At 36.9% G+C, this 15,780-nt stretch overlaps 1 protein-coding gene across 1 annotated transcript in view; it reads right to left on the bottom strand.

The window, feature by feature from the left end:
- EMC1 (ER membrane protein complex subunit 1) overlaps positions 1-15,780 on the bottom strand; it is an 85,342-nt gene that overhangs the window by 30,514 nt on the left and 39,048 nt on the right. The window contains 2 exon segments of the mRNA XM_070090793.1: positions 740-853; positions 7,529-7,724. Coding sequence (XP_069946894.1) covers positions 740-853; positions 7,529-7,724 — 310 coding nt within the window.

Below are 15,780 nucleotides of genomic sequence, written 5' to 3' on the forward strand. Positions count from 1 at the left end.
GATTCTCTATAATTTCACAAGATTTTTTTTTTTTTTTTTTTTTTTTTTTTTTTGAAAATTCATTAAGAGCAATTCTCAGATCAGGGGTCTGGACAATGAAGCAGTTAATACAACTATAAAAATACACAGAGCAAGTCTAGATACTCTAATTGGAGATATAGATGCTATATGCCAAATTTTATCAGATATATAAATGCTACAGTTGGCTAATACATAAACAAGAAATCAAACCTAATCAAACTTACATGACTCTTCATAAAATATTGATGTAGATGCTGAAGAAAAATGACTCAATATTTGCAAAATCCAAAATAAAAAAAAGTTATAAATCAAAGAAAAAATTAATCAAAAAAGTGAAAATGTTATTTAATTATTTAAAATGTTATTTATATAATAAAAAATTGTTTATTAACTGCCAGAAAAACTGACAAAGTCAAAACTATTTTGGAGAGTTAACTACATATGAGATCTGTGCTATAACTAATCAGTAACTTAATAGTATGAAAGTATGATGATTTATGAGCAGTGAAACCAATTAGGCAAAGATACACCTGAGGCATATTGGTTAAAGCTCTATTGTCAATAAGGACTAAATGAAAAAGTATAAAATTATTTTAATTTTGTACAAAGAACGATGCAATTAAGTACAACAAATTAATTGCTTTTTAATCTTCTTTTTTTATCAGAGGCAAAAAACAAATATTCAGACTTCAACCAAAGTGAAGAAATGAGTCTCTACCTGTTCGAGGTGGCAACTGCTCTTGGTAGTTAATGTTTGCTCCATCTACAGGAAGGTCTACGGCTTCCACTGCAATCACTGAAGCCAATGCCTCCTCTCTGGACCAAACAACACCTGGTAATTTTTGTACATAAATAAAAAAAAAAAATATTTCCACCAACTTTCACAAAAAAGTTATTTTTCAGTATTCATCAATGAACTTAGCTGTTATTCACCTTAAAACCATGAAGCATTGCAGACCCATTAAAAATGTTATAATGGCTTTGAAGCCAGTGTCTGTTCTGTAGCACTATGCCATGAGCTCAACTCGCTCATAAGCTGTGAGGGGTAAATTTGGACCTAAATATGAGAGAATGGGTCTATGTAGTAAGTGTGCACCATATTAAAAAAAATCCTGCAGCATAGTGCATGAGAAAAAACTGAACGTATTTTTGGTTAAAACAGCAACTTTACAGTGTACAGTGGACCCCCGAGTTTCATGATTAATCCGTTCCAGAGTCTGCCTAATGGCGAAATTCACGATTGGCTAATCTATTTTCCCTATAAGAAATAATGTAAATCCAATTAATCTGTTTCAGACACCCAAAAGTGTTAACAAAAAATAATTTTTTTGAAGATAAAATATAGATTTACATACAGAAAACAGTGACAAATAAATATAAAGCACTAATGAAATGGATAAATGAACATTTAACGTCACACTTACCTTTACTGGCTCTTGTTGGTGCATGGAAGACAGGTAGGAGGGAGAGGGAGGTGAGTTTGTGTTTCAATATGATGCTAATATCATCTACAGCTTATTTATCACAATTCATCTAATATGACATAATAAACAATGTTAATAACATAGAACCATGATATATACTCTAGAATAAATAAAATATGTCATAATGTATGAGAGGAGTAAGTAGTGGGAGTGTTGTTGTTGGGTTTATAAGGGCCACTGAGAGAAGCTGTACATAGTGGTAGTGAGGCAGCAGCAGAATCCACCACCACTGTTCACACAATGTACGTAATTTATAAATAAGAAATAGTATTTACATTTTAATTTATAAATAAGAAATATTTACATTTTAGTTTATAAATAAGCAAGTTTATTCAGGTATACACAAACAGAGTTATGTACATAGATTATCATACATAGCAGCATATGTGTAAGGTATCTAGGATAACCCAAAAAAGTCAGAGTGACTTATTTCCATTGGGGTCCTTTTATATTTACCTTGGTGGGAATCGGCCGGTGTGATAATAAAAATAATATTTACTTTTATCCTTACACTTTTATATTTACACTTACCTTGGAGGAGATGTTAGTTTAATTAGTTAGTTTGATGGAGGAGATACTGGCAGAGGTTTAGGGTGGTGGAAGATAGCAGGGCGGCGTATGTTCAGTGGTCCTATACACATCCAACAACATTGGAGAGTTAATTTCGTGTCGTTTTTCTATCACTTACTCTCTTAACTTACTTGCTACACTGTTAATTCTACACTTTACCGCTGGCTGGCAGTATAGCCTTTAACGATACCTGCTGCTTTAGTATTGTACATATCGTAGAACCACTGAAGAAGGCACAGTCTCCCCTCTCTCTTTCTCCTCCACTTTGGTACTTTGCTATGAGTTTTTCCTTGAATTCTATCGTTTCTTTCCTTCTTTAGCAATGGGCTGGCACTAAGAGCTTTCTTTTGGCCCATGGTGGCTTATTTATCAGTTGCAAGCACAAAAAACAATGGATTATGAAATGTACCGTATGAACCCGTAGGGTGATGGTCACTTGCTGGTAAACAATGGCACACTGAGTGTGAATGGTGACTGGCTTTGTGTTGATGCTGACGGTGGATGCGTACCAGATGGTCTCTGAATCATGAGTCCAATCACAAACCGCGAAGCTAAATCTTCGTGAAAAAACTTGCCGAAAGTCGGATTTCACGAAAGCCGCGGCTGACGAAATGCAGGGGTCCACTGTACAGTGGACCCCCGGTATTCGATATTAATCCGTTCCTGAGAGCTTATCGAATACCGAAAATATCGAAAACCGAATCAATTTTCCTCATAAGAAATAATGGAAATCAAATTAATCCGTGCAAGACACCCAAAAGTATGAAAAAAAAAAATTTTACTACATGGAATATTAAGTTTAATGCAATAGAATAATTACAATAACAATAAAATAATTGACACTTACCTTTAATGAAGATCTGGTGATGATTGATGGGATGGGAGGAGGGGAGAGGTGTTAGTGTTTAGAAGGGGAATCCCCTTCCATTAGGACTTGAGGTAGCAAGTCCTTTTCCGGGGTTACTTCCCTTCTTTTAATGCCACTAGGACCAGCTTGAGAGTCACTGGACTTCTGTCGCACAACATAACTGGCAGCCTCACCATGCCTAATCACACTATGTATGCCACTTCGATTCTTAAATCTTTCAAACCAACCTTTGCTGGCCTTAAATTCACTCACATCAGCACTAGTTGCATGCAATTTCTTTACCAAATCGTCATGCAACTGCCTAGCCTTTTCACAAATGATCGCTTGAGAGATGCTATCTCCTGCTATCTGTTTTTCATTTTTTCCACACCAATAACAGTCTCTCAACATTTTCTAACACTTGCGGTCGCTGTTTCGTAATCACAGTTGCACCTTTTGCAAGAACAGCTTCCTTGATTGCCGTTTTCCTGATCATTATAGTAGAGATGGTTGATTGGGGTTTATTATACAACCTGACCAGCTCCGACACATGCACTCCACTTTCGTACATTGCAATTAGCTATTTCTTCATTTCAGTAGTCATTAGTGCCTTTTTCCTCGAAGGGTTGGCACTAGAAGCTTTCTTGGGGCCCATGGTGACTTATTTTGCAGAAAGAAGCACCAAAAACAGTGATAATATGGATAATATGGAATGTACCGAATGTATCCTAAGATGCGCCCACACTGGCTGGCTTGTAAACACTGGCACACACGGGGCAGTTCAGGCCACACATGGACAGGTCTCGTATGAATCGTATTGAATACCGGGTTTTCAATCGAATACTGAGGCAATTTTTTTGCGTTATAATGCATCGAATACCGGATTTATCGAATACCGATGACATCGAATACCGGGGGTCCAATGTATTTCTGTATGGTTTTTATGGGTATATTCTTTGTTTCTTGGTCTCATTTGATAGAATGGAAGATACTGAAATAGAGATGATTCTGACTAGTTTCATGACTGATAGTAGCCTGAAATTGAGCTTAAAGTAGTGGAAATGTTCGATTCTTGTCGATGTACTCCAGATTACACAAATGACGTCACTCATCCAATATTCATCCATCTGGCCACTAATATGAATTTACGAATGCACTGACATTATTTATACAAGTATTACAATAATGCAGTAGTATTCATTGTCTGAGCTGATCTGCAATGCAAGGGTAGCAGCGTATTCATGCTCCATTACATTGAGGCTCCAATGATATTCAGCTTGCTTTTGTTTCATTTAAGCTTGAAATTGAAATTACAGCATAAACAGCCTGTCTATCATTAATCATGAGTATCGCACTTTACTAATAAGAAAAGAGAGAGTAAATGATAAATACAAAATCCTGTTAAAATATGCTATGCCAAAAAGCTCTCTCTTCACAGTGGTAGTAAGGTAACCAATGAGGTTAACCTCCACTATATCCAAGCTCAAAATAATCTGCAAATCTGTAAGGAAAAAGTTTTCAAGGTTGATGCACATGAAGAGGGATTTTGCTTCCCTGGTATTAGAAATGAAATGGCATATTGTGGATGGCTGTAATGCATGTTATAGCATGTTCTGGATGGTTGTCACCAGCAGCAATAGCACTGGTTGCTCTACTACAATTTTAACATGTACAGTACGTTTATAACTGTATAGTACATACAGTACAGTAGTTTTTTGAGACTAAAGGTGGGATTTTCCTAACAATTCCATTTTCTGTTATACACTTCATGCAGCAAAAAATTAGGTCAAAAATTTATTTTTGGGGACATTGGTTTTTGGGACTTGATGAGCTATTGGAATGTGAAGGGATTCAGGGAAACTGGTTAGCCAAACTTGAGTCCCAGAAGTGGGAAGTACACTCTAAAGGAGGGGCTTGATATATCTGCTGTGTAGTGATGTTTAAACCGTCATATCTGTGCTCCTCTGGCAAGACAGTGATAGTGTGAATGATAGTGAAAGTGTTTCTCTTTCGAGTCACTCTGCCTTGGTGGGAGATGGTAAACATGTTAAAAAAAGAAAAAAAAACTAATACATAAATATATATATCAATAACAACACTGCAGCCAGCAGGGGGACTGAACCCGTTTTATTTTAGCCCGCCTCATGGTGAGCGAAAATTCATGACTTCTAACCCACTGGGCCATACAATCCTTCAAAGATCATGCACCCAGCAGAGCTAGGTGTTGTACCATGATCCCAAGACATACGATGGTGTGGGTGCCTCAGAGCTAATTTCATTCTACTCCCTGTTTGGTGCACTAGCCTCCACAAGTAGTATATATAGTATTGTGACCATGAACGAGTAGTATTTAATCAATAGCAACACTGTGACTAGCTGAGAGATCGAACCCATGTTGTTTTAGCCCACATCATGGTGAGCGAAAATTCATGAGACACTAACCATGCTAAAACAACACAGGTTTGATCCCTCGGCTAGTTGCAGTGTTGTTATTGATTAAATACTATTCGTTCATGGTTAAAATACTATATACAGCCTCTCCTCACTTAATGATGAAGTTCTGCTCCTGAGACCACGTTATTAACCCTTTCACTGTCGAGACCACTGCTCACAAACTTGCTCGCAGTGTCGAAGAATTAAAAAAAAAAATTCCACTACTTTGAGCTCAATTTCAAGGTACTTTTCATCATGAAACCAATCAAATTCATCTCCATTTCTGTAATATATTTTCCATTCTATCAAATGAGACCAAGAAAAAGAGAATATAACCATAAATACCATACAAAAATACACCTCAAAATCGGCGTTTTAATACAAAAACATAATCGCAGTTTTTTTTTCTCATTATGCACTGCGTGCTGTAAGATTTTTTTATACTGTGTACACTGACCACGCAGACCCATTCTCTCACATATAGGTCTACTAGCTTTCTCTTGCTAGATCTGAAGCCGCTAGAATTTTGGGGTATTAATATGTCACCAATACTGGCTTGTAAGCCATACCTATACATCACCGACAGTGAAAGGGTTAAACGAATTTGTCGCTAAGTGAGGAGCATACTATAACGGTACTGAGTTTGTGTCAACCATCTTTGCTATTGTTTTAATGTCACCTTTGCAACATTTATAACATTTCAAATGTTGATACAGTTGTTCTCTGTATGTTCTCTGCTTGTGGAGGCTAGTACATCAAACAGGGAGTAGAATGAAATTAGCTCTGAAGCATCCACACCATCGTATGTCCTCGGGTCACGGAACAACACCTAGCTCTGCTGGGTGTGTGATCTTTATAGGATTGTATGGTTCAGTGGGTTAGAGCGTCATGAATTTTCGCTCACCATGAGGCGAGCTAAAACAATAGAGGTTCGACCACCTGGCTAGTCGCAGTGTTGTTATTGATTAAATACCACTCATTCGTGGTTACATTACTATATACCATATATAAATTTGTTAAACTATTTTTTAATATGTTGGCTATTTCCTACCGAGGTAGGGTTACCCAAAAAGAAAGAACGACCCAAAATTTTAAAAAATTCTTTCATCACTCAACACTTTCACCATCATTCATACATAATCACTCAAACATTTTTTTTTTTTTAACACATCGGTTGTTTTCCACCAAGGCAGGGTGACCAAAAAAGAAAGAAAAATATTTTCATCATCATTCAACACTTTCACCATCACTCACACATAATCACTGTCTTTGCAGAGGCACTCAGATATGACAGTTTAGAACTCCCTCCAAACTGCTAATATTTCAAACCCCTCCTTTAAAGTGCAGACATTGTATTTACCAATTCCAGGACTCAAGTCCAGCTAACCGGTTTCCCTGAATCATTCATAAAATGTTACCCTACTCACACTCCAACAGTTCGTCAAGTCCCAAAAACTATTCGTCTCCATTCACTCCTACATAACATGCTTACTGGAAGTCTAAGCCCCTCATCCACACAACCTCCTTTACCCCCTCCCTCCAACCTTTTCTAGGACGACCCCTACTCCGCCTTCCTTCCCCTACATATTTATACTTGCTCCAAGTCATTTTACTTTGTTTGATTCTTTTTCAATGATGAAGCTACCTCAACTACCCCTCTTCAGCCTTCTGACTAATAATTTTAGTAACTCCACACCACCTCCTAATTTCCACGCTCTGAATTCTTTGCATAATATTTAAACCCCACATTGCCCTTAGACACATCTCCAGCGCCTCCAGCTGCCTCCTCGCCGCAGCATTTACAACCCCAGCTTCACACCCACATAAGAGTGTTGGTACCACTATACTTTCGTACATTCCCTTCTTTGCCTCTATGGATAATGTTTTTTTTTGTCTCCACAGATACCTCAATGCATCACTCACCCTTTTTCCTTCATCAATTCTATGGTTAATGTCATCTTTCATAAATCCATCAGCTGACAAGTCAACTCCCAAATATCTGAAAACATTTACTTCTTCCATACTCCCTCTCTCCAATGTGATATCCAATTTTTCTTTAACTAAATCATTGGATACCCTCATCATCTTACTCTTATCTATATTCACTGTCAACTTTCTACCTTCATACACCCAAACATATGCACCAAAATATATAAATAAATTCTGAACATACCTGCACTGCTTATAAGGTGAAGTGCATGATCTGAACAGGTAACAAATGCACGAAGAGCCATGCCTCCATCTCGTCTTTCAAAACGATAAACAGCAAGTGAAAGGATTGTGCCAGATTGGAATGGAAGCTCCACTACCACACCCTGCTCCCCAAGCTCATTACCTGATTCTAACTCAATGGCTTCAATAGTCACCAACTGAAAAAAATGATAAAAGATATACGTTTATCTTAACTGTATAACAGTTTAGACAACAAAAATACAGTGGGTAAATCACATTAATTGTTAGATAAGAAGTCAAGAGGTACCCTAAAAGCTTCAGTTAAACTTTTGTTTACTGAACATATAATTATAAATACCTGCTAGGATATTTATACATTTATGTCTACAAGTGGCATGTCATTAAAAAGGTCAATAGGTTTTCTTGTAGGGAAGAGGGGGGGGGGGGAGGGTGAAGGAAATATTCCATTGAATAATAGTGTATTGCAAAATAAGATATATTAAGAAAGAAGTGATCAAGGGACAAGATAAAGAAAATTAGTTAACATATGAAGCTGACAGTATCCTTTCCCATTTGGCAGAGATGACAGAAGATAGATTCTTTCCTATATTAATACAGTAACAGCAGGTGTGGAGAGTATACAAGATGGTGTCCCAATGTTTTGTGATTATTTGGAAACACAATGAAAATTGCACATGTCTATCACAAAAATTAACATTCTAAGCTGTTAACAGCATGCAATTTAAAAAAAATAGCTTAACCCTTTCAGGGTCGGCAGGCCCTCTCCTGAACTTGTTCTCAGGCTCAGAAATTTTTCAAGGGGGGGGGGGGATTCTCATGAAATGCTAATCTTTTCCCGATCATAATGACACCAAAAGTATGAAATTTGATGTAAAACTTACGGAATTATGCTCTCACAAAATTAGTGGTCTTGACGATGTTTACGCATCGGCGATTTCGCCCACTTTGAGCCCTATTTTCGGCCAATTCCTATGTAACAGGCAACAAAAATCATACCTATTTTGCTAGAACTCCATTTTTTCTATCGAATGAGTACAAGAAACCACCATTTACCAATTTCAACTATCCAATAACGTGGTCAGAAATTGGCAATTTTGCCAATTTCAATCAAATTTCAGAAGATGCCAATTTCCAAATAGGGTCCAGAATAAACAAGACAGACACTTCTGGCACTAAAATAACATCTCTGTTCATTACTCATGTCCCCAGGCCTCTGTTACATTTCTTTTGTTTTCCACTTTGAATTTTTATTCTCACAAAAAATAGAAGACTACTGCATTAGTGTAGAAATGGTATAAATAATATCAGCACACTTGTGAAAGAATATTAGACTCACTAGTTGACGTGTATTGGATGAGTGGCATGATTTGTTTACTTTTGAACTTATGTAAAAATTGAACATTTCTGCTACTTTGAGCTCAATTTCAAGGTACTTTTCATTGTGAAACCAATCAAAATTATCTCAATGTCTGTAATATGTCTTCCATTCTATAAAATGAGACCAGGAAAACTAGAATACAACCATAAATAGCATACGAAAATACACTGCAAAGTCGCTGTTTTAAACCAAAAACACTAATGGAGTTTTTTTTTTTCTCATTATGTACTGTGTGCTGGTAATTTTGCCAATTTCAATCAAATTTCAGAAGATGCTAATTTCCAAATAGGGTCCAAAATAAACAAGACAGACATTTCTGGCACTAAAATAACATTTCCTCTATTCATTACTCATGTCCCCAGGCCTCTGTTACATTTCTTTTGCTTTCCACTTTGAATTTTTATTCTCACAAAAAAATAGAAGATTTATGTTATGCAGACTACCACATTAGTGTAGAAATGGTGTAGAAATGGTATAAATGATATCAGGGCACTTGTGAAAGAATATTACACTCACCAGTTGACATGTATCGGACGCGTGACATGATTTGTTTACCTTTGAGCTTTGGCAAAAATTTAACATTTCTGCTACTTTGAGCTCAATTTCAAGGTACTTTTCATTATGAAACCAATCAAAATCATCTCAATTTCCATAATATGTTTCCCATTCTATAAAACGAGACCAAAAAAACTAGAATACAACCATAAATAGTATACGCAAATACACTGCAAAGTCGCTGTTTTAAACCAGAAACATGGAGTTTTTTTTCTCATTATGTGCTGTGTGCTGCAGGATTTTTTTTATACCATAAACACTGACCACATGGACCCATTCTTTCATATGTAGGCCTACCAGCTTTCTCTTGCTAGATTTGAAGGTGCTAGAATTTATGCGTACTAGTATGGCACCAACCCTGGTGTGCAAGCTGTACTAGTACAACACCAACCCTGAAAGGATTAAGTTGTATGATTTAATTAAATTCAGTGAAACAAAAGGAAATGAGCTAAGAATAATAAAACTTGAAAAAATCAACAATACATAAAAACTTTACTTCAGGGTGCATAAAGAAAGTACAAGAGGGCCCCATTTTTAAGGATCTTAGGTTCCCAACCATAGGTAGTAAGTTGTTAGACAGCAACTGCCCAGGGAGGTACTACTGTACTGTCCTGCCAAGCGAGTGATGGTAGGATTGCTGGTGTCTTTTTTTTTTCTCATTAACATGCAAGATTTCAGGTATGTCTTGCTACTTCTATTTACACTTAGGTCACACTACACATACATGTACAAGCGTACATATACACACACATACCCCTCTGGGTTTTCTGCTATTTTCTTTCTAGTTCTTGTTTATTTCCTATCTCCATGGGGAAGTGGAACAGAATTCTTCCTCCGTAAGCCATGCGCGTTGTAAGAGGCGACTAAAATGCTGGAAGCAAGGGGCTAGTAACCCTTTCTCCTGTATAAATTACTAAATTTAAAGAAGAGAAACTTTTGTTTTTCTTTATGGGCCACCCTGCCTCGGTGGGATACGGCCGGTTTGTTGAAAAAAAAAAAAAAACATGCAAGATTTCAGGTAATTCTTGCTACTTCTGCTTACACTTAGATTACATTACACTTGCATGTACAAGCATATATATACACACACCACACTGGGGTATCTTCTATTTTCTTACCAGTTTTTGTTCTTGTTTATTTCCTTTTATCTCCATGGGGAAGTGGAACAGAATTCATTCTTCATAAGCCATGTGTGTCATAAGAGGTGACTAACATGTTAGAAACAAGGAGCTAGTAACCCCTTTTCCCGTATACATTATTAACCCTTTCAGGGTCCGTCCCGTAGATCTACGGCTTTACATTCAGGGTCCAAACCATAGATCTACGCCAAAATTCTAGCGGCGTCAAATTTAGCACGAGAAGGCTGGTAGGCCTACATCTGAGAGAATGGGTCTGGGTGGTCAGTGTGCACACCATAGAAAAAATCTGGACGCCCACATGGCATTGTGGGAACGCTGGCAAAGTAGCTTTGTTCATTGAGCCTGGTGGCAAGGAAGCTCTCACTCCCCACTCACTCTCCGGGCGAATTCTGACTCTCTTCACAACTTACAGTTCTAAGACTGATGGAAGTGGAGATGAAGACGAATTCTATGGTTTTGAACCATATGGTACCATGGTGCCATATGGTACAATGGTGCCATGTCATACAATGGTATATGGTACAATGTACCATATGGTACAATGTACCATATAGTACATTATACCATATGGTACAGGGTACAGGGACCCTAATGGAAATAAGTCTGTCTGACTTTTTTGGGTTATCCTAGGTTCTCCAAACATATGCTGCTAAGTATAATATTCTATGTAACTTTATTTGTGTATAACTAAATAAACTTACTTATGATGCCACATGCACTTGAGTAAGTTTATTCAGGTGTACAGAAATACAATTACGTAGATTATCATACATAGCAGCATACATATAAAATCTTAGGATAACCCAAAAAAGTCAGGGTGACTTATTTCAATAGTTATTCCTGTATCTGTACCATATGGTGTCCTGTACTGTATGGTACCCTGTACCATATGGTACCCTGTGCCATATGGTACCCTGTGCCATATGGTACCCTGTGCCATATGGTAACCCTGTACCATATGGTACCCTGCACCATATGGTACCCTGCACCATATGGTACCCTGCACCATATGTTATCCTGTACTGCATGGTACCCTATACAATATAGTACAATGTACCATATGGTACCCTGTAACATATGATACCATGTACCATATGGTACCCTGTAACATATGATACCATGTACCATATGGTCAATAGGTGTTGGTGGCATGAGACACCAGCCAAGACTGAGTGAGTGGCGACGCAAGCTAGCTACTGACTCTGCAGTTTCCTAGACAAAGTGCTTTGTCATCCACCTCAAGGAACACCTCAGGTTCCTGTACACTTGTAAATATATAATAGAACATTACTAATATACAACAGTTTTGCATATTTTTGTTGTAAACAACTATTGTAAACAAAATAATAATGAAAATATTAGTGTTTGTGTTAAATACAACAGTACCATATGGTACAATGAATGATATGGTATCATTGTACTGTATGGTACAATGTACCATATGGTACCATTGCATCATATGGTACCATTACACTATATGGTACCATTGCACCATATGGTACCATTGTATCATATGGTACCATTGTACCAAATGGTGCCATTGTACCATATGGTACCATTATCATATGGTACCATTGTATCATATGTTGCCATTGTACCATATGGAACAATTGCACCTTATGGCACCATTGTACCATATGGTACCGTTGCATTCAACACAATAACCACACTAATATTTTCATCATTTTGTTTGCAATAAACTTGTAAACAAGCTTTGTAAGCAATATAATGATAAATTAGTGCAGTTATTGTGTTGAATACATGAGTGTACACTTACACAATATACATTATACTGGTCTCACAGGCCACAAATGTTATTAGAAAAAGAAAAAAAATAGAAAAGAAAAGAAAAAAGTATAAAAAACGTAAAATAAAAAAATGGGTTTTTGCAGAAGTCACTGATGTTGCCGCCACCCAGTCATTTTGGGTCAACTTCCCCCCCGCTGTATCTCGGTAAGTACTGATCAGATTTTTTTTTTTTTTTGTCTTATTACCTTCACAAAAATACAGTGGACCCCCGGTTAACGATATTTTTTCACTCCAGAAGTATGTTCAGGTGCCAGTACTGACCGAATTTGTTCCCATAAGAAATATTGTGAAGTAGATTAGTCCATTTCAGACCCCCAAACATACACGTACAAACGCACTTACATAAATACACTTACATAATTGGTCGCATTCGGAGGTAATCGTTATGCAGGGGTCCACTGTATACTCTTTAATTCTGTAAGAATTTTTTTTTTTTTTTTTCAAAATTTCTTGGACACTGGAGCACCACTAAAGATTTTGGCCTTGGACCCTGAAGGGGTTAAAGTTAAAAAGAGAAACTTTAATTTTTCTTTTTGGGCCACCTTGCTTTGGTAGGATATGGCCAATTTGTTGAAAGAAGAAAAAGGTTCCCAACCCCATGTAATGAGCTAAAATCACCAGTGGGTAAAAAAGAGCACCTTTTTCATTATTGAATGTGTCTAAAATGCCTGATAAGGCCTGTACACTATCATACATTAAGTGCTCAATACAGCTAGACATAAAAAAAATAAAGTAAAATAAATACAGTACATACAACACTTACTTTAACCCTTTCAGGGTTTCCGACGTGCTAGTACGTCTTATGTGCCAGGGTTGACGTACTAGTACGCATAAATTCTAGCGCCTTCAAATCTAGCGAGAGAAAGCTGGTAGGCCTAAATATGAAAGAATGGGTCTATGTGGCCAGTGTGCACAGTATTAAAAAAATCCTGCAGCACACGTTACATAATGAGAAAAAAAACTCCATTAGTGTTTTTGGTTTAAAACAGTGACTTTGCAGTGTATTTTCGTATGCTATTTACGTTGTATTCTAATTTTCCTGGTCTCATTTTATAGAATGGAAGAAATATTACACAAATTGAGATGATTTTGATTGGTTTCAAAATGAAAAGTACCTTGAAATTGAGCTCAAAGTAGCAGAAACGTTCGATTTTTGCATAAGTTTAAAAGTAAACAAATCATGCCACTCATCCAATACACGTCAACTAGTGAGTCTAATATTCTTTCACAAGTGTGCTGATATTATTTATACCATTTCTACACTAATGCAGTAGTCTGCATAACAGTAAATCTTCTATTTTTTGTGAGAATAAAAATTCAAAGTGGAAAGCAAAAGAAATGTAACAAAGGCCTGGGTACATGACTAATGAACAGAGAAAATGTTATTTTAGTGCCAGGAATGTCTGTCTTGTTTATTCTGGACCCTATTTGGAAATTGGCATCTACTGAAATTTGTGTGAAATTGGCAAAATTGCCAATTTCTGACCACTTTATTGGATAGTTGAAATCAGTAAATGGGTGGTTTCTTGTACTTATTCAATAGAAAAAATGGAGTTCTAGTGAAATATTTGTGATTTTTGTCGACTAGTACACTGGAATTGGCTGAAAATAGGGTTCAAAGTGGGTGAAATCGCCAATGCGTAAACATCGTCAAGACCGCTAAATTCGTGAGAGCACAATTCTGTAAGTTTTCCATCAAATTTCATACTTTTGGTGTCATTATGATCGGATAAAGATTCTCTATCATTTCACAAGAAAACAATTTATTTTTTTCTGAAAATTTTTCGACCCTTAGAACAAGTTTAGGAGAGGGCTTATCGACCCTGAAAGAGTTAAAATATGGTGCTGGTCACCCTTCCCTTATGCAACTGTTGTGTGAAAATGGCAGAAAAGTGGCAAAAGCACCAAATATAATGAACAGTGGGTCAACTAAAAGTCAATGAAAATGTGGAACACTGAAAAGAGGGTGCCAAATACATGAGGGCCCTTCCGTATCATGTTCATATATAAAGAATTGGATCACAAGATAATAAATAGCTAAGAATGAAGTAAATGTGGAAAATAAGACAAATTTAGATGTGTAAAATAATAACTAATGAGAACTACGAGACTGCACCAGAAAAATGAAACTACATACGTAAAACAATATAAATGATCACTTAACAAATATGAGCAGAGTAACTATGTATAATTATAAATAGTTTTTTTTTTTTTTCAACAAGTCAGCCATCTCCCACCAAAGCAGGGTGACCCAAAAAGAAAGAAAATCCCCCAAAAGAAAATATTTTCATCATCATTCAACACTTTCACCTCATTCACACATCATCACTGTCTTTGCAGAGGCACCCAAATACTACAACAGTTTAGAAGCATATATAAAGATACATATATAAACATACCCCTCCACACTGCCAATATCCCAAACCTCTCCTTTAAAGTGCAGGCATTGTACTTCCTATTTCCAGTACTCAAGTCTGGTTATAAAAAAAATAACTGGTTTCCCTGAATCCCTTCACTAAATATTACCCTGCTCACACTCCAACAGCTTGTCAGGTCCCATAAACCATTTTCTCCGTTCACTTCTATCTAACACGCTCACACATGCTTCCCGGAAGTCCAATCCCCTCGCCCACAAAACCTCCTTTACCCCCTCCCTCCAAGCTTTTCAAGGATGACCCCTACCCTGCCTTCCTTTCCCTACAGATTTATATGCTCTTCAAGTCAAAACAACACCAACGCCGCCATGTGGTGGCGTAACCCAGCACTGATAGCCAGAGTGACAGGTGTCAGTTGTGCCTCAGCATTTGTAGCGTTCACACGTGCGTCTGCTGTTCACTGATATTTTGTTTTTGCTTTTTATTTTGTTACTAATTTCATTGTGAAAATGTCAAAAAGAGCTGCAGATACCCCTATGGGTAACAGTGAGAAAAAGAAAAGGAAGCATCTGACGTTATCAATAATGCAGAAAGTAGAGTTACTGCAAATGATGATGATGATGACGACAGCAATGTGAACACAGGTGAAAAAGTCCCCAGAGACGATGTGTGTGAAAATGTGTGATCAGTTAATTGTTGGCCTTGAACAACGTGCATTTATCAGTGAGCAAGAGATTATGGCAATTTACTCAGAGAGAGATTTCTTAGACAGAAACCTATGTTAATAAGACAGATGACACTTGAAGTCTCTAAAAATGTTATCTGTCAATCATCTTGAGAATCATTTTCCTGGTTTATAATTATCCCATTATTTCATTTATCAATATACTACTCTATAAATAAACTGTAGCAGTATTTGTAGTCCTTATATATCCCACTTAGTGTGAGTATTCATATGTTTTTGTTGCAATGTTAA

This window comes from Cherax quadricarinatus, chromosome 33 (genome assembly GCF_038502225.1).
Source record: "Cherax quadricarinatus isolate ZL_2023a chromosome 33, ASM3850222v1, whole genome shotgun sequence".
Lineage (NCBI taxonomy): Eukaryota > Metazoa > Arthropoda > Malacostraca > Decapoda > Parastacidae > Cherax > Cherax quadricarinatus.